The sequence below is a fragment of the Echinococcus granulosus genome (genome assembly GCF_000524195.1).
Source record: "Echinococcus granulosus chromosome Unknown EG_S00023, whole genome shotgun sequence".
NCBI lineage: Eukaryota > Metazoa > Platyhelminthes > Cestoda > Cyclophyllidea > Taeniidae > Echinococcus > Echinococcus granulosus.
The window spans coordinates 79,702-99,051 of record NW_020170403.1 but is presented as its reverse complement, the minus strand read 5'-3'; the positions used below and the strand labels follow the sequence as shown (position 1 = coordinate 99,051).

General features: G+C 41.6%; 3 protein-coding genes across 3 annotated transcripts in view; 1 reads left to right on the top strand and 2 right to left on the bottom strand. All coding sequences in view use genetic code 11, as the record gives it.

The window, feature by feature from the left end:
• Window positions 1-4,317, bottom strand: part of EGR_03964 (Phosphorylase b kinase regulatory subunit beta) — a gene marked incomplete at both ends in the record, with an annotated part of 30,004 nt that extends 25,687 nt beyond the window's left edge. Inside the window, 7 exons of the mRNA XM_024493213.1 lie at window positions 1,107-1,593; window positions 2,981-3,140; window positions 3,180-3,316; window positions 3,382-3,519; window positions 3,565-3,639; window positions 3,725-3,873; window positions 4,254-4,317. Coding sequence (XP_024352312.1) covers window positions 1,107-1,593; window positions 2,981-3,140; window positions 3,180-3,316; window positions 3,382-3,519; window positions 3,565-3,639; window positions 3,725-3,873; window positions 4,254-4,317 — 1,210 coding nt within the window. The remainder of the gene's footprint in view (window positions 1-1,106; window positions 1,594-2,980; window positions 3,141-3,179; window positions 3,317-3,381; window positions 3,520-3,564; window positions 3,640-3,724; window positions 3,874-4,253) is intronic.
• A 299-nt stretch (window positions 4,318-4,616) lies between these two features.
• On the top strand, window positions 4,617-5,957 carry EGR_03963 (MLL1/MLL complex subunit; the record flags this gene model as incomplete). The annotated part of the gene is made up of 3 exons (XM_024493212.1): window positions 4,617-5,066; window positions 5,103-5,351; window positions 5,841-5,957. The coding sequence occupies 3 exons, from the start codon at window positions 4,617-4,619 to the stop codon at window positions 5,955-5,957; spliced, it is 816 nt and encodes a 271-aa protein (XP_024352311.1).
• Window positions 5,958-7,117: 1,160 nt separating this feature from the next.
• On the bottom strand, window positions 7,118-18,868 carry EGR_03962 (Calpain-5; the record flags this gene model as incomplete). The annotated part of the gene is made up of 9 exons (XM_024493211.1): window positions 7,118-7,312; window positions 8,243-8,519; window positions 8,975-9,177; window positions 12,598-12,732; window positions 14,504-14,743; window positions 17,674-18,009; window positions 18,053-18,242; window positions 18,334-18,539; window positions 18,578-18,868. 9 exons carry the CDS (start codon window positions 18,866-18,868, stop codon window positions 7,118-7,120), a joined length of 2,073 nt encoding a protein of 690 aa, XP_024352310.1.
• Between the last annotated feature and the right edge of the window lie 482 nt (window positions 18,869-19,350).

The window sequence follows — 19,350 nt, the reverse complement described above, 5'->3', positions numbered from 1 at the left end:
TTACCGATTGAGTGTTCAGTGATTCCGTGATATGGTAGAGAAGTTCGTGTGAAAGAGGGTTCGACGTGACGCCTCCACCTAATTAAGTAGCCTATCTGTGATCCAATAATTTCATTTTTGGATAGTTGTCAATATGGGGATGAAATCGGAAGTTTTACAAAGTAAACAGTGCTATTTTGATAGCGCAGCAAGCCTATAAGCATGACTGTTCCACAGAACTTCCGCAAGGTGATGTGAACATGCCCCAACAAAGAAAAGTCAACGTGTTTCAAGTAGCTATTCTATGACATACGCGTCAGACATGAAAAAACCTTGGAACTATTAAACCGTTGAAAGGCGGGAAGGTAAAATTAAAAGCGCGATCATGCAAGGTGGCAGCTAGTTACAAGAAATCAGGGTGGAAAGGATAACTATCAGAATTCTTTCGTCCACTTTAGTGACGGGGGACACCATAAAGTGTAAAAATTTTTTGGGAAACTGTAGAAAAATCAGGAAAACTAAACGCATATCTAGCATGAATACACAGATAAACCACAAAGGATTGAAGCCTAGCAAATACGAAATTATTTCACTAAATAACGCGACAAGTAGTACTAATTGCTAAATAGTTGAAGAGTTTTGCCAGAATTAAAAAGGAACGGAAAGGAAACCCAAAAACGAATGCTAAGTTAGAGTAAAAGGGGATCTAGTGGTATGACTTCAACCTCTTTGGAAGCCAGTAAAATAGGTTAAATCATAGCGGATAAAACAAGGAGGGTGATCGCAATAAGCAATAGCAGGATGTGTAGACGATCTCGAGTGAAAGAAGATCCATGGCCCTTCATCCATCCTTTCCACTAGTGCTTCGCTCCAGATCGATTTTGCAGACAAATCGGTGTGAGGAAAAGACCCCAAATAATTCTTGTATTACTGTAGCTCGTGCCGCCAAAGGAGCGAATTGCAAAGGAGCTGAACGAAATCAAGAACCCAAAAGTAGCTAAGAAATGTGGAATTAAAAAGAACGGAGTAAATCGGGGCAGTTTCTTCATTGAGAGCTACAGTACGAAGCATGGCAAACTGTAGGCAAGGTGGAAAATAGGGGGGTTAGAATCAAGATACCGACGTACGAAGCATCTGCGAGATGATGTAAACCGATTGTCCCCACAAGAAGCGCGGTTCCATGCGCAGCTTAAAGTTGCTCCTCCTGGCCTGCGAGCCCGGATTTGCTCGCTCAGCGTCCACCGAGCCTTCGGGCACAAAGTAGTACTTGGGTAGCCATGGATACTTCTCCGAGATCGGATGTACAATCAAAGGCTCCATCAACTCGGCGAATTGCTCTGCGCGTTCCAGCTGCTGGTTGAAGAAGCTGCCGATCACCCGGTAGGCGAAGAACATGGGCCACTCACTCTCAATGCCCCGGAACTTGCTCAACTCGCCCTGTGAATAGAGTGTGTTGGTCTCCAGCACTGTGGCATAGCCATCTCGCGTGAAGCGCTTGTAGCCGTACGTACCCTTCAGCACGTCCACCCGCTCCATCGTCGCCTCGACGATGCTCGGAATATGGATAGCAAAGGCGGGCCAAGAGATGGTGGTGATTAGCGCTGCATCAGTGCCCTGTAGGATGATGGCGTATTCGAGTAAAGAATCGTTTCTCACTGTACCACCGCGTGCAAAACTCGGGCTCCTTAAGTGTCTAGCCTGAGGGCGCTTGATCCTTAGGAAATCCACCATCCTCAGCATTACTTTCAGAAATACACTTTAGCCGTTGGTTGTATTGTTGAAAAAGATCTTGTATAAATCAGAGACTTAAAATTTGTTGCCTTCAAAGATATCTTTTGATGCAGCCATGCTCAGAAGCACCACTCATGGTACTAGTGAAGTTTATTTTTGCACACGCGAATGAACCAGCCAACGCCATATAGCTAAGAAAACGAACACAGTATGGGTTGTTCACAAATGATTCATCCACTACCGTACGGAGGCACACATCTGAAGTACCACTTAGTCGTCCCCGTCTCCACAAGACGAAGAATTCTTGGTGCATCTAACATGTAAATTCAATGCTCAATCATAAAAGTAGGAGAGTGGTGCTACTTTACCTCATACAACAGTTCTATAAGCGACAATCTTCGTCCCTATTTGCAAAATTATAAGTGCAAGTGATCACTGACATTTCTTGCAGCAGACACTCGCCCACCGTTAACAATTTATCACGATTTATGGCACAAAACGAGATTGATTAAAAGGTTCACTCAACCACGTGGGCGATTCAATTACCGTAAATTATACCATATATTGGTATCATGGATTTTCATTCACTCTCACAGCCTCTCAGTCTTCGTAAGTTAATAAGTTGCGTTCTCAGGAATGGCTTAGGACTTTACAATTAAACTTGGACATTCGATGCCAACGCAAAATCATTTCACTTATCCAAACAAAGTTAAAAAAACCAACCCAGCGACTTTCGAGGATGGTCTCAAATATTTCATCCGGTGCAACAACGATATATAGATGAACCGATGTTATCCCATTCCACCAGAGAAAGAAAATCCTCAATGCTACTTTACATGCGACGCTTATTAGGTAAACAAAAGCAACCGAGTTTACTCATCAAGGCACCAGTTTTTCTTTATTCCAAATATTCCGTCATTTGTAGAACAAAAAACAATCTACAACATATCTATCACGTTCACTCTAGTTCTGGGTCAAATCTCCAATGAAATTTGCTTCCGATCAAGGTTTTGTGTGCATTCGTTGCCTTCACTGGTCAAACTTCCGACATTAACTTTCTAGATATCTGCACTACCGAATTCAAGTTTTGGGACAAAAAACAACAAACCCAAATATATCTACGGTATCATAAAAATTGAGATAAAAACAAATCCATGCATAATTAGAAGACTAAGTACGTTGAAGAGAATAAAAAGCCTTAACATTTACAAAAGATATTAACATTGAAATAAAAAACGGATTTAGAAAATTGAAGAAATGATAAACCGACCTTCGACGCAGATTCACGAGGTAAAAGAGTGCTGAGAATGCTGCTATTACGCGTATGGGCATCTGCATCAGCAAGCATAACCGTAGTGTGATCGCCCTCAGTACCAAAGATGTTAAAACCCAAGACGGACTCAAGTGCCGCTTTGGCCATCCCGATTGAACTAGCGTAAAACAATGATGAGCGAGTGGGCCTCCCTTACCTCGCATGCAGCTCCGTGATGTCTCGATTTTGCTTCGAACCGCGTTCCCACATTCCATAGTCGGGGATACGATAGGCTCGCTCCAGATAAAAGACGAGGTTCTGAATAAAGGCAGCTTCGATTTTGGTGTGAATTATCTAATCAAGGAAGGGATTATGAGGTAATGAGAGGATGCCTGAAGGCCAGAGAGAATCATTTGAACGAGCTGGAGTACATAAAGGCCAACACAGTCCATTTGAAGATGTTTGTATCCAGTACCTTCCACCGGTGTGCCAGTTTCGTAATCTAGACGAGTGTGTAGACACGTCTCCAGGTTCTGGTTAGTCTTGAAGTTTTCCAACTGTAATGAAAAGAATGCAACACTTTGAATGTGAATCGACCCTACCCTATCCGCCTGCCGCATCCAGCCAAGGAGAATAGCACGCATGCACTTTACAGCTGACTGGCGAAGTTCGTAGCTCTGCCCTGAGTCATCTCCACTGCGCCTATATTTCGAAAAGAAGAATTAATCAAGGAAGCATTGTTGGATGTGTTATTGAATAAACGTGCTGGAAGGATCGATGCAGGGCCCAGATAGCGGTAGCACAGTAGACGTTGTCGCGAACATGTGCAACACAATCATGAGCAAGAGCTTCAGGCCGACGTGGGAAAAGTCCACTGAATGGATGCTGATACTTTATTAACTGATCTTTCACTAAAAAACGCAAAATTCACGCATATTTACCCAGCCAGATGAATGACAAATAAAATTTAAACAAGATATTCTACTCACATTAAATATATCTGTAGATACTTTTAGGTGAAATTACGTAAAGAAAGTGCAGAGAAATGAATGTGCGCGGATGTCCGAGCTAAATGATTTGATCCAAACCAGCGCAGATGGTAAGAAACCGCGTTTTTAAGATTTCAACTGTACTAATATGATATGACTAATCGAACTGAGTGAAAAGACGCAAAAAGAAACAAAGTGAACCGCAAAAGACGGCATTCACAACGAATAAAACCAAATTTGTATCGCATGGCGTTATTGTATGAGTTGAGAAGAAGCAAATGAGGTGTTTGAATAAAACGTACCAATTCGGTAGAATCGATTTAGGTGTACATGTGTCTCTTCCTTTTCCCAATTGCTACTGACCATCTCGCAAGAAGCGAACGTGACCCCAGCCCGAAAGGCGTGGAGGACGCGCCGTGCAGTTGTATAAAGTAAAACAAAATAACACAGCTTCGTACAAACTCACTATTTTTGGAGTAAAAAAAGAGTTTTTTTACGAAAAAATATTAGTTTACTCCTCTAACGGCCTAAACTGAAATAGTTCTGCGTGTATCATTTAATTAATGATGCTGCTGCAAACTGTGCGCGTTTTATCTGTTTGCCCTATTATTGGTTTTCCCACTATTGCTACAGGTCTTTACTGGGGGTGGATGGGATAGGGATAAATGGCAAATGCACAGAAGGTTGCAAACATATTTGAGCTTGCCTCAGTTGCCTTTAAAAAACTGGCCGAACTAACCCTGGATCTAAAAATATTTCAAGCTCAGGCTGAACAAGGTCCCTCAACTAGCAGTCGTTGGACAATCATAGAAGTAGATCAACTGAAGGACGCCATTGCACGTTTCGGGAACGATCTCACTAAAATTGCTAGCGTCATAGAAACCAAGACTTTAACTCAAATCAAGCACAAATTGAAAAGTCAGGGCCTCGAGGGTCCGGGTCCAGAACGTGTTGAGGGGGCAGAAAATGATGATGAGAAGAATGCTGGCAGGTCTCCTGAGAATGAGTCGGGGCATGTTCAAGAACTACCCGAGGTGTCTACAGTTTCAGTTGATCGCGGTAGAAGGAAGCAAACTTTTTCTGAGCGAAATGACCCAGACCTCCCCGACCAAAAAGTTTGTTGCCCGAGCAAATGATCATGTAAATTTTAGAAACGACGTTTGGATTCGGGTTCAGGGCCTTCAGTTTTGACCATACCGAAAATCAAGGGACCGGTAGTTGCTAGACATGTGGTGCCAGTCGCAGGGGTCCAAAGAACGCCGATAACAGTGCAGACCTCGCCTGCGGGCAAACCTCGCGTCGTTCCAATCACACCGTCAGCTTCCAATGTTCTATCCCACGCGCATATGCGAAAACAGGCGGTGATGTCACAGGAACTAAAATATGAACAGTATTCTGAGGTGTGCTGCACTAGCATTAGCTACTTTTCATTTGTTGCTCTAGCGTATTTCTCGTGTGAACACTTCTTGAAGTCGAGAAGCTTGGATGACTCTATTAAGATTCTATAACATAAGATTGCTAACCAAAAGCCGATGTCTTGAAATATTTTGCTGGTGTTGAATGCGGTCTTGACATCAGTAGCCCTTCTGCCGTTTTCTTTTTTAAGTTTTTTTAATGGTAGGTGAAGCTTTCACCACGTGTCATTTGTGAGAGCTAGCTCATTTCTGCGTTTTTTATTCACGTCTTGATCACAGCGCTTTGTTAAGAATCATTTCTTGGTTTCAAACTGCAGCTTCCCATTTACCCATGAAGAGTTCATAAGCGGTGGATAGCTATCATAGAGGCATGGAAGGCCTGAAAGGCTGGAAGTATACTTAATGTCTTCGGGGCCCCATAAGATCAATATGATCACTAGCAGTCAGCGTGGTGCTTAATGTTTTTTTCTGTAGGACGAAGGCGATGATCACTTTGGAGATGATGACGATGACGATGATGATGATGAGGAATCGGATGCGCCCTACTACTCCGAAGATGAAACAGGCGGCAATAGTACCCCACAAAATTGAAAACGTAATTACATCACCATATTTACCCTCCCTTCTATGTGCGTATGCTGGCTTAGCAACCCGAACGACTGTATATACGTAATGATATCATGTATTTATGCGTTTTTATTCATATTAATGATGTAAAACCTTTATGTGCCTTAGTAATCGAGGGTTGTGTCTAATGTAAAGCTTTTTATTTGTGGATTTTAGGAAACTATAATAAGTAGTTTATATGAAGTGGACGGAACTAAAGGGTAGATTGTTGGCAAAACGGGAATTAAAAGTCCCAATCTATTCATTGGTCTCCTCTCCGTCTCTTTTTCATGCAACGAATTTTTAGAGATATCGTTGACCGTTTGTGTCAATTCTGGAAAACCAGGGTACGCTCACCTTCTAGATTAACTCTGGAGTCGTATACCTGTAACTTATCCAATTTATATCTATTTTTTAGGCGCTCCGTAAGATAATGCCATAGTTTTCGCCTCGGTAGGCATAGCTTTGAGCTAGGCAGAGTTAGTTAATTAGAATCCAACTAGTCAGAATGATGCCGTTGACTATTGAGGCGCGATAGTTACCCTCAAAAGCTATGGAGCATACATTTCAGGAAGCAGCTGCTCACCAACACACAGGGGAACCGAGGGACAAAGAGTTCAGGTGACATAAGTAGCGTTCCATGTTATCCTTGTGGAGACTAGTTTTTCTGATAGTAGAAACATTCACGTAGTGCATGTGTTAAAGCACATCATTGCATCACGATTGTACATCAGCGATGGCGGCCCAAGGGCCAAGAAACGAGGAGGGGTCTCTCATCTACTTCTGTTGGAAGCACGTACGAATGCGCATGCGCACTGATCGCATATAATGCTGAAGGCAGTCAACCGATCCAAGACAGCCGCATGCGTGAATGGAAATCGAACGGTCGACTGGGACATATAAATGGCCATTTTTGACCGTCTGTGACAACGTATAGCTTAACGTTTTTCCAGCTTTTTTTGCCTTTAAGTAGACCGCCGGTTCATAGCCTTGGCCTTCTCTATCAAAATCGAGCTTTACGAGGATACAACATTTCCAAAACTGCTTCGGGATTAAATTGTATTTGTACTCAAAATAATGATATATGGCGCACGATGATTAGAAAGAAGTGATCTAGGCGGAGGGGATATTTGAAGTCGGTCCAATCATATGTTCATGTAGTTCTCCATATCCACAGTATACAGGGATACCGAGATGGTACCTTTTAGTCGCACCTTGTTCTCATCTTTCGGTTTAGTGTAGAGATTTATGTCAAAATCACCGCTCCCCGTTGATTCGGGTGCGTTTATTATGCCCTCTCCGAGAAACTCATCCGCTCCAATCGCTCGCTTGTCAAAGACCTGAAGGAATGTGATCAAAGTAATAGAGTGAGAATTCTCATTACCTAGTAGAATTGTACTTCAACTGTGCAACGCTTTCAGTCTCCGTGATTTCAGGTACAACTTCTTGGTACTGTTAGTGCCTTGTCCATATCTATGGTTCTTCAACTCTTCCGTAAGCTAATACTGAATCCCCCATTCTGGCATGCCTGTTTACATCCTCAAAGATGACCCAAACCATTGTACTGGTGACGACAGTGATAAAGTGATCCAATTAACTTACAATCGCACTTTCCTTGACCAGCTGAACGCCACGGAAGGAATGGCGTCGATTTCCGGCTGACTATCAGTTTCAAATTTCCCAAAATAAACACTAGTGGTGGAATACTACCCCCAAACTAATCAAAATCAACCCTAAAGAAACAATTACCATGGCTTTAAAAGAACGATGTATGTCGTTAGTCTAGAACGGGATACTTCCACTTCTAATGTAAAAATTTTACTACGCAAAGCAATCAGCACATGAAATTTCAGCACTGCAGAAAAACCAGTAAGCCTGTAGCACTAGCGTTCAGATTGATCCCTTTCAAAACAGTTTACCGTACAGAGGACAATATACTGAGGAAATAAAACTAATTCCATAGCATTCTCGTGATGATAATTTTTTCGTACCATCTTTGATCCTTACTAGCTGCTGATTTATTATTCACAGAAAGACATGGCGACCTAAGCAGAGGGATGACCACGAAGAGTGCCGATGATGACACTTAAAGGAGAGGCTATTTGATAGTGGTATTTGGTTAAATCTACATTCAACAATGGGGTGCCTATCCTACTGACCCCCCTCAGCCCTTCTCTAAATGAGTAGTTAAAGTACTGGTAAACCTCATCCCATGCTGGCATGCGTCACATTGGGGCTTCCTTCAGGCATGGCACAGAGCACAATCCTACCTCAATTTTGATGGGTTGCTTATTGGGCTTGGCACGATAGAAAATGAAGGCTTCGTTCCACACAGGATTGTTATTGTTCCGCACCACACGACTATTACAGCTGCTCCCCTCGCAGCTAATTCGGCAGTAGGGAGAGGAGGAGGAAGTCGAGCCAAAGCTTCGAAGCTTGAGGCTGGCTAGATTGGCCCCATATAACAATCTAACCCGCGTGATTATCACTGGGGTGCCTGTGAAGATGGCGAAGACACCTCGCTGAGGCTGGTCATAGACTAGCTCCCTGAAAGGCATGATAACATGAAGAATCGTCCAATTGCCCTCAATTCCGGTTTCGCATTTAGAGAGATGGAAGAGAAGACTTCACGCTTGGAGATAGAGGAATACCACTTTGTTGCTATCACTAGACCTCGGTTCGAGGAACTCCCGCAAAAACCGAAACACTAATGCCACAAATCGCCACCATGAGGGAAGACCTCGTAAGAATAATCCTTTTCATTAAAAGAAAGACCATGACATCTAGATGAATCGCTTATTACCAGATATTCATTGGTATAGTGAAGCATGAGCACTTTCAGAGCGTCCCTTTTCGGAAAATCAACGTCTCAGTTCTACTACTTGGGGAAAAGACACACCGGCAACTAAATGCAGAAATTGTCTGCCAATATTTCGAAAGCACCTAACCTCTTAACTCAGCCACTTAGGCCCACTGAGGAGACAACAAGGAGGAAGACGCACTTATTGAGGAGATTGCGAGGCAGGAAAATGCGGAGATAGTAGTCGGCCTCCTGCTGGGGTTCCTGCAGGAAGGGCACCAGGGTGTAGCGTCCCCGAGCCAAGGAGTAGCGGCCAAACACCGCACGGTGCCTCTTCGCTGCGTGCACGCCCACCACGGTACACATCGACAACAAGTGCGCCCGCACGTCTCTGTTGCTCTCCACCTGCAATCGGTGAATGGAGGCTTTGAAGGTAGTTATGAGATTTTTCTCTCCACTTCTATAGACCGGTCATTATGCAAAAAATAAATCCTTGATTTAGCTCTGCATTTTGAGAGTTAATATTAGCTCGCACAGCGTCACAGGCTACAACATTAAAACAGCCGAGGAAGTCTTTATGCATCAATCCAGCTTACCCTTCGGCTGTTAGATTTCAGTCTATACTATGGATTAGAAATCAACATATCAGAAGTTATGCCTTGATTAGCCTTTTTCATAACTTCAAGGGTGTTTCATCATTTCCACGTATGAAATGTTTTGATTTTATCGTGTACTAAGCTTGTAAGCAACTAGAAGTGGGGTTGATCTTTTCTTATTTCTCGGTTATTACAAAGCCGCCCCATTGTTAATCTTCAATTTCTCCAAATCAGAGTCGTTGAGCCCTTTTGTGAAAAAAAGTGGGTCAAAAGCTACTGCATTCTTCGAGCAAAATCAATGAAGTAGCCGACAGGAAATGGAATGCATGATTGCGCCGCAAAATTGGTGTGTATGCGTAAATTTGGATGCTTTTAAATTCCCATCTGGATGAGTATGAATAATTAAGGGGAAGACACAGGGTGATTCCATTATTAGACGTGTTGGCCTTAACCTTAAGGTGACCTTTGGCACATTTAAAGGCCACCTAGACGTAGAATTGGTCGATTAGAAGACTTGGACGAGAGCGCGAGTTTCGAGATGTTCTAAAGTTATCAGGAATTCGACACAGAAACAGAAGCATTTTTGAAATTGCAGACATTTCCGCCAGGTTGACGCAAGCGTCGTCGATGGTTTCGGCTGGTTCCGTTATTGTAGAAAATCTGATAGGGAATATTTATTTTGATTTTCCAGACTATAAGACGGAATAAACGATAGCGAAAAGGACGTGAAGCAGCGCATGGGCCTCTTTTTCATTAAAAACCTTCACGCATTTGGTAAAAGTGTTCTTAGTTAACGCGTTGGTAATGATAAAGAATCGGATTTTCATGGCTAAAGGCAAAGAAGAGATCAAGGGATTCGGTAAGAATGCTCAGCTCAGTATATCAGGATGGACACCAACTTGTTATAAAAGGGACAAGCCCAAAGCCAGAGTAGTTGTAACAAACATAGGCATTTCAAACTACGCGCAAACTTTCGGCATTGTTTGGAATGCCAAGGAAAAGCATAACAAGAATCAACAACAACAATAAAACAATGAGTCGACTTCAGGCAAGAGTTTGTTAGACATTACAACCTAAGAGCCATTCCTACCGACATATATTCAAACCTTTTGGTGCAACAGGGTCCGTTAAGTTTTTTTCAGCTTTGCTTGGCACAACTGGACAAAGTTACGTTAACTACCCGAAATGATTGCCTACGGAGAAAACACGATCGTCGGTTTCATGATTCAATGCTACATCTCCAATATCTATTATTACCTTATGAGGCTATGCCATTCTCTGACAACGAACGAGGAAGAAAACTTGGAACTGAGATAGTTTGAATTTCGTCTAAACACATATAAACAACGCTCCTCAAATAAACATAGTAGCTCGATTTAAAGCCCGATTATGTATTAGCTAGGCCTTTCAGCAAAGACTGATACGTAATCTGCATTCCATAAAGGGTCAAAAAAACACTTAATTTTGTAAAATTGAATGCCTGTTTAGCGCTTTGTTTCGGTTACATGGGTATTGAAGGGCTCCACCATTGTACTTCAGCTCAGCGGTATGGCCTTCGGGCCATCCCAGTAGCCTCTCAGCTCTACTGAAAGACTCGAGACGCTACAGATATGAGAAATACCCATCACAGAGATTTCACTATCTTCCACTCTCCAAGACTCTTCAGTACTAACCAGTCAACAAGGCTTACCTTTGATGAGTAGCAAAACTTAATACCGATGAAATTTTAAATGACCGCGTTAATTATTACGGGTATTTCGAGATTAAAAATATCCCATTCGATAAGTTGACAGAATTGTCGGAACCATTATAAGTGATTGCATTCAGAACATCCGCGTTTAGCGATGCGTTGAGCGCATGGAGTGTACAGGAACAAATAAAGGTCAGGTAGACCTTTTGTTTCCATACGGAGGGGCAAAATTTAAAAGATGCAGGTAAAAATATACCACTTGTTGCAAACTCAAATTATGACCTTAGGGTACTTAAAACACTTTTTCTGGGAAATGACACAAATAACGCAAACATGAACTAGTCAGGGCGTACTGCAGTTGATATCCATGCCATCAACAAGTTGAGATTAAAATATAAAGGGAACTCAAAACCAAAAATATACAATTTTGACAGTAGACGGTAGATGGATCTCGTTTTATCCATTGGCCTATTGAAACCATGAACATTTCCCAGCTTTACCAAATTATGGGATCACCCGAAAACTTCATGATGTTTGCTGCAATGAAATTCAACCACCTGGAGAATAACTCTAAATAATTTATGTGACAAAATAATGGCCAATGCAGTCTACACTCAAATCCTAGTTTGTCCCTATGAGCGAAAAAGCTAGCTCTAGCCACGTCCACTTATATCTCAATTGCATTCCCTATCTGTTGCAAGTCTCACCTTTTCAAATGTAATACAAGATCTTCTGAGGTTTGAAAATTGAGGTAAATTCAATTCACAATGCAAATAAGTGCAAATCGCAGCCATTTGATTCAAATGAAATTTGGCGCTCTAAACATTTAAACTACAAAGGTTCCTGTGAGTTACAAGACATCGTTGTGATGAGCTATACCGACAATCACACCAACTTTTGGGTCACCTGATAAACGAGTCAACGTAAGTCGCCTTTCATTTATTTTATTTATTTACTTTATTATTTCAAGTATAAACCCAATGACCAGGCAGCATTAAATGGTCAGTACTTCCGCGAGTAACACAAAAAATACACTACATCAAGTAATTCATTTGTGGCCTTAGAAATGTTGAGTAAATGAGACGCGAGTGAGTGGAAAGATTTCTATGCCACGGATGCTCCGTTAGTGCTTGTATGGATACGCGGGTATCGAAGATCTCTACTATGGGTCACATAAATCCGAGAACAACCCAAGTAGGCAGCAGGGTAGTGTCAAACCAATAAATGATCAACAAGAAGTCAAATGACGAGAAAATAAGTAATCAACTAATCATCAGTGAAGGCAGTCACTAACTCTGCTAGAATCTCAGTACACCACTTCAGCAACTATGAGCAGATTTTTTAAACTCCTTTGAAGTTACCAAGATACAAGAGTTTCAGAAGAACCAATTGAAACACCTTTGCGTAAAAATGAAATTGCCTGGCCTTATCTAAAAAGGCGCTATTGAAATAAACAATGGCCGCAATGGATCTCTGGCTGCATACGGTAAGATGATGATCACCAAGCGTGAGCATGTCTAAAGAGGATTTTGGACTCACTTCGAGCAGAGCAAAGCCAATCGCGGGAGGCGAGGTCTCCTCAATAATGGTCTGTCCCTTCAAATCCCAGGTGTACTTCCGATTCAACGAAACCAGCACCTCCTCGGGAGTGTCTTTGGTCATTTCGAACATGTACTGCAAGTAATTGCCAAAAGATCAAATTATTCTCCCCTGGTGTTAGTCACTGAAGGAACGTTCACACTTTACCCAAACCCACTAAGTAAAATCTCTAAGAAAATCTAGCTGCATTTGGTAATTATAGTAGATACAGAAAATTCAACTTTTGTGCTTTTGAACAAATGTGGAATTGAGTCGTATAATACAATTTCGTGTATTATTCTGTTGCCTATTCAGCTACCTACTATTTCATGGCAAGCTAACAGTTGTACTCCAAATTTAGGAAAGATGATCAACGTACGGAGTCATTTTGACACCAGAAATGGCACGATCATATGTTCATGGCTATACAGAGTCATGGGAATCACAGATGAGAAGACAGTAGAAGAAGGGTTATCAGTGTTCCAGTCTTGAAAATGGGAGGGCAAAAGTGTTACTTCCAAATACGATGGTCTTCCTATGGTCTCCGATTGTCAAATCGCCCCGTACCCTCCCCTTTTACCACCTAATTAGCTTACTTTAGCCTTTGGAAAGTTTATTTTTCGTAAAAATATCGTCGGACAACTGGAGTTTGCTTTCAATTTCCAAGGCGGATCTTTGAAGAGTGAAGGAGAAATTAACAGGTTCTTATTGTTGAAAGCATAAAAGCATACCATAATTTTTGCGGAATTCATATTGTAAGGGGTCACGGGAAGATTTAACTAATATTTGCTTATGAATGCCCCTCCCATAAAGAAGTTTTCAACGCTAATTTTAGCCAATTAACAGCTGAGTGACTTCATGAACCGTGCATAATAAGTTGATCATCAACATCTGCATGTGTAAGTAAAGAGACTGTGTACAAAATCGCGTACTGAATGCATCGGTTGTACACTAACGGGACTTTTTTCACAGGAAGACAAGCAGCCCAACCTCTGTTTTTTCTCATTTTTTTCGGTTCGTCACGTAGACAAGGTGTGACATCTATCAAACGGTCATTCTAAGACTCAAGCCTTCTTAAATGTCTCCAGGCTACGCTTGGTAGCCTAGCTTTCCCTAATTTAACTTCAGCCCACTTCAAAGCAAGTTCACAGCACCAAGATGTCAAGCCTAATGTTGAAACGAATGAAACCTCTAGACAAATGCTCGCGGTCGTCGTTACAGAAACTTAACCGAAGTGGAGTCGTTTGTTGTATGGAGACAAAGAATAGTGTTGCAAATTTTTCTGAAGCAACTTCTCCACCTTCATGTGCATTGTAAAACACTTTGATAAAGGTTCCACGGAGAAGCAGACTCAGGAATCCTTTCCAGCTGGAATATGAATAGGTAAAACGCTAAAGGCTAAGATCTGTATTATGTAAATAGGTAAAGTAGCTTTAAAAAATGACAAATTTGCCACACGAGCCTTTCGGTGCAGTGGTGGTTTTAAGAGGGAAGTTTAAGTAAAACCTGAAGCTTCAACTCTCCATCCCCACTGACGTAGTAAAATACGCAATAAATGAAAAATTTTTTCCCATCACACAAAGACGATCATGTTTCTATCACCGAAGACTTAATTTCTGAGTGAGTTCTACTAGCACAGGTTCCTAAAAGAGTACCTCCAGGGTCAGCTGCTTCGGTAGAGTGGCGGAATGCATACCATGAAGTCTAGTGGCTGGTCGTGGCTAAATGCTGAAATAAGTGCATAAAAGCAGCAGAGGAACATGTGGAAAGTAACTTTATTTCTTATTACCTCATGTGTGTTTTTTACAAACTCAAAAGTTCCACTTCCGCCCAAACTCAAAATGTACTTCAAATAAATGCGTAGTACCTGTGGATTTTGAAGGAAGGAGCTGCGAAACTCCAGACCGCCACCACTATTCTCGGCACGCCAGATGCCATTGTAGCCGGCCAGGGTCCAGGACCCGAAAGGACCCGTCTTGGGTAGACGAGCTATAATGGCGCCCGTGAAGTACTTCACCATCGCTGAGAGCGGTATCCAAAACTCTGCCTCTGTGGAGACCACCAGACCAATGCGGGATCGGTCGCGGACACTCAGGTCCTCCCACTCCTGAAATGTGGGAGTGAGATCAGTAATAGTTGACAGTGCTGACAGTCGCTATGCGCTGCTTTGAGAATGACAACCACAACTTTATTAGTTGTAAAGACGTACTAGGTGGTTGTCAAAAGGTAGACCATTCAAAAAACATAAGCAGTCCAAATTAAAACGAATTCTTGCTTCATTTTCTGATTTCGCAAGATTATGACAGGCCAAGATTAAATTACTCCAGTGCATCTGAAACAGAGGTGGAACCAAGTTTACCGTATACATCTGCAGTCTAATAGGAATGACTAATAATTCGAAAAAAACGGAAAGCTTTGCGATTAGCGCAGTGAAATCACTTTATCGAGTCGGTGCGATTCTCACTGATGTCTAAGTGCCATTTCTTCTGGTAGCAATAACCACTTACACTGTATGTACTATTGGTTACTGCAATTTTCAGGGAGTCAGTTTTGGTTACAAAATTAAAGCACAGTCAACTTTGAATGGTACAAAAAAAATATTGGCACAGGAGAGATTAACATATTGTAAAACAGGGCCAGGAAGTTTTGTCAACCCCTATCAATGCAAGCCATACGACTACTGCTTACCATTCCAACAGCCCTTGTACCCCTAAAGATTTGTCAGCCTGGCATGAGGATTACTGCGGGACTTGTGCTTGGACTACACTAGAAAGAGTCGAGATTACATTGTACGTTGAAGGTAAAAAAAATTGTCTTTTCAGGTTTACTCAGCGTAAAGATAAGATTCTTCATTGAAAAGTTGTTTGAATGGATCAAAGAATTCGGAAATATTTGCATCGCTGTTATGGACGCTGAGCATTACGCACATCCGAGTAGCTAACACTATGACCACAAATGATTAAAAAGCATGATTTCGGTTGTGAGTTGTGGAAACTAATTGATGATAATTAAGAGGGCCGCAAAAAAAACGAAATACGAGTGAGGTATCAACCAAACCTCTAATTTCTGACAGTCTCAAGTAAAATTTGGGATCTAAAATAATAGATCCTCTTGGACGCAGACTATGATATAGGTTGTGGAGTGTGATGGTTCTATTCAAAATATGAGTGCAATAAAGGCACCAAGGCGACAGTTTTCGTCACTGGAGGGCAACATGTGGTTGTGCATAGTAATAACCGGCTTTAAGTTTCAAGGCCCCCACATAACATCTTTCCCAAATAGGTCCCACACCCCCATTATTTCGGTTCTTTATCAGACTGTCATAACATTACTTGACATATCAAACAACTCCACCTAATATTAGTCTGAAGTTAACGTGGTGAAAATTTAAATTAAAAATGGAGAGTGCTCTTAAGGTCACCTGTCAAATTTTTGGAAGAGAGAACTTGTTGGTACAACCGTCATGATTATTTCACGTTAACAGATAAAAAAAGCTAGTCAAGTTTCAATATTATAAAATTTGATGAATGCTCCATTCCCTGAAGGAAGGCTAGGGCACTAAGGGGTATACGAGGGTAACCGAATTTCTCGCCATAAACTTACTTCTCAAATCACGTGAGAGGCATGTCAGACTGTAGCATCAACTACATATTGCAATGCAGCTACGCTGTCACATTAGGGGTACTTCACAGTCATGATGCCAAAAAGGGCCTTTTATCATCACACTTATCTTCAACTTCAAAGAAGCTTAGTGCTCAAAAAAACTCGAAAAAGGTAAATTTAGATGTTTACGTTAGAGGAATAAAAAATTAACTCGAAATGCTAAATTATTTCCAATTTATTAGGAAAACGGAATATGAAATCACGATCGAGCAGTTTGGAGAAAGTAACATCTGAGTAGTAATTCATACGGACGATTTGCTATCTACAAAAGGTTCTCAATCGCATACATACATTGACCTCAAGCGTTCTCCGATGCTTCAATCAGCTAGAGAAGAAATAAGTATAACCCATTGAATGATTGCATATTGAGTCGGAAAATAAAACAAACACCAAGTAAGAAACACGTCATCGCATTCATTCACCTCACCAACATACCTGGGTGTGTGAGCTTTTAAAGTGAACATGGATGTGGCCTACACAGTTACTTCAAATGGACATAAAACGCAGAAAACCTAGTACTGCCACGCGTTTAGCCACGCTAAACAAGCTTGTACAATATAATCTACATCGATAGCTCTATCCGTAGCAAGGGTGTTAAAGTGTAGTGACAAACCAGTCACACCAAAATGGCACCATTGAATGCAAGGAAGGGAGTATACTTCAACATTTGTTAGTAAATTAGACGAATAAGCTGAAACGCGTCAGCGGCCTTATCACAATTTTGGCCTGCACAGAAATGAGAAAAATTGCAAGCGTTTAGATATCTGCAACTCCTTTGAATAAACCTCAGAGCATTGTCGTGCTTTTGAGGTATTTCATAGGCCTTCGTTTAAATGTTTGCATTAACATTCTTTAACCCGAAGAGGACTCTGAAATTTTGAAAAAATAATCCGGCAGGGACAATCTTGAAGGTGGCTGGAACCTCCAAATATTAAAAAAGCATATCCATCCAAACAAGTTTACTATAACATCAAATTACCATCAGGGGAGGTAGGTTTTTTTGAGAACGATGGAGACTATGCGAAATCTCAAAATTACAGAAAATTAAACTAATTTCCCGGTCTAATTACTTATAACGGCAGGTTTCGAAGTTACTTCCAACGAAGCCAAGGAACGGGGACAGAAATACGGAGGGGGGTTAAAAGTACATTATTCAGCTGGTCAACCAGGGAAAAGTAGCAAAAAACAGAGTTGAGTTGGAGAGTAATTGCGGCGAGAATCGATAGGCCAATGACGAAATTGTGTGACACAAAATATGTTGCATGCATGAATGTACAAGGTGCCACTCGAATGTTGGAAAAGAGGCATTGTACTCTGGTAGATTTTAAAAATGCAAGCATAGTAATTTGGGCCAAGTAAATGTCGCGTAAATACCTGAGAACCCTCCGAGTAGGCACCTTTCCATTCACCAAAGCTTGTTGCCTTGGAGTGGACTGTGAGAACCGAGCGTAAGCGCAGTAAACGGTCCTTGGGAGCATCTTGGGTAATTCTGAGGGCCGAAAGCACGGCTCCCATGGCGCTGGGATCCCGTGGTACGAGGCAAGTTTTTGTTAGCATGTACGCATAGTTTGAACAGAGTCCGGAAACTTGATCTATCGTGCCCAGACGCCTTGGTGCACACATCACATCAAAACAGTCTTCATCCTGATCGGCTGTAGTGATTTCCTTGTCCTTTGGGGCACCTTCTTCTGAGTCAGTACTAAAGTTACTCTAGAAAAAAAGCATACGAAAGGGACAGGGTATGTGCGCCTACCTTGGTACACAAAAGAATAATAGCACCGTCAGATAAAGCCTGTTCAAGTGCCTCAAACATTTCAATACGGTGAAGTTCATTACTGCTTGACAAATCATGAAATGTTAAAACATCAAGAACACAGCCTGTGAGATCCTGTAATGCATCCTCAAGACGCAAGTTATCCAGACGATCGTAACCTCCAAGCAATCTGTGATAGAGCATCGCAAAAGACAAATTCTTTGAAAAACTCACCCCATAAACAACCAGTAATAGTTGCGATGAAGCACACTAAAGCTTACTTGGCGTAGGCTTTCGCAAGAATGGACGGCCAAAATTCATTTGGATTGGAAGAGTGGGGACAAATAAATTTACCATTAATCATTGGCAGTAAATCATCCACAACTACAAAAGTACATGCACCGTCTATCCAAAAGCAGACTCGAAATGCCCCAGAGTAAGCGCTGGCGTTATTGAAATTGTTTTGTGCTTTAAGGTCAGGGAATAACTACATAAATATGAGCAATCTACATTTAACGACCATACATTTTCCAGTAGTTTAGGGCGCTCCGCGATTAAAGACATGGAGAGTATTGCATTGATATTGGATAAAGATCCGAGACAAATCGCACCAGGAGGACCATCCGCTTTGAGAACTGCAGTTTCGCAAGTATCCCGGGGTCGCTTGAATTCTGGCGGTGATAAGCTGCTTCCAACTAACGATTCTAAATTCGATTGCTTGTTCGAAAACTTTTCATCTTCAAAAAGAATGCCCCTGCTTAAATGCCCAGTTTTAATTTTGCTATATTCCTCATTGTTGAAGTTTACTGTACGCATTAAGCAGCTAGTCAATTGGATGAGTCGAAGACGCAGGGCAGCTTTACTCAACCTTGACCTCAAGTGGTGGGAAAGTGAAAACAAATTGTGCTAAAGGGTTTTTGCTTCTTAAATAGTGAACCAAGAACATTTTTGACCCACAAAAATTCATTTTCGGATAACGCTACCAAGGCTAGACAGTTAGTTAATTACCTTGGAAAATTAAGCGCTTTCGTACGATCTAATGGACAAAACACTTCTTTGAATAATTAAGGAATTAGTGTCAAAAACACGCATTTTCTATGTTTACTAAACTATTTCAGAATTCTGTGACTACTGCGAGCAGGCATAACACATTATTTTAGAGAATGAATGACCCACTAAGAATTATAGAGCGCATGTACAAGTAAAAATCACTAGACCTCTACAGAATATTTATTTTGCCTATAGTTAGTTACAAATTCAGGCAGACTATAAAGACATAGCAAGTGCAGAATCAAGCA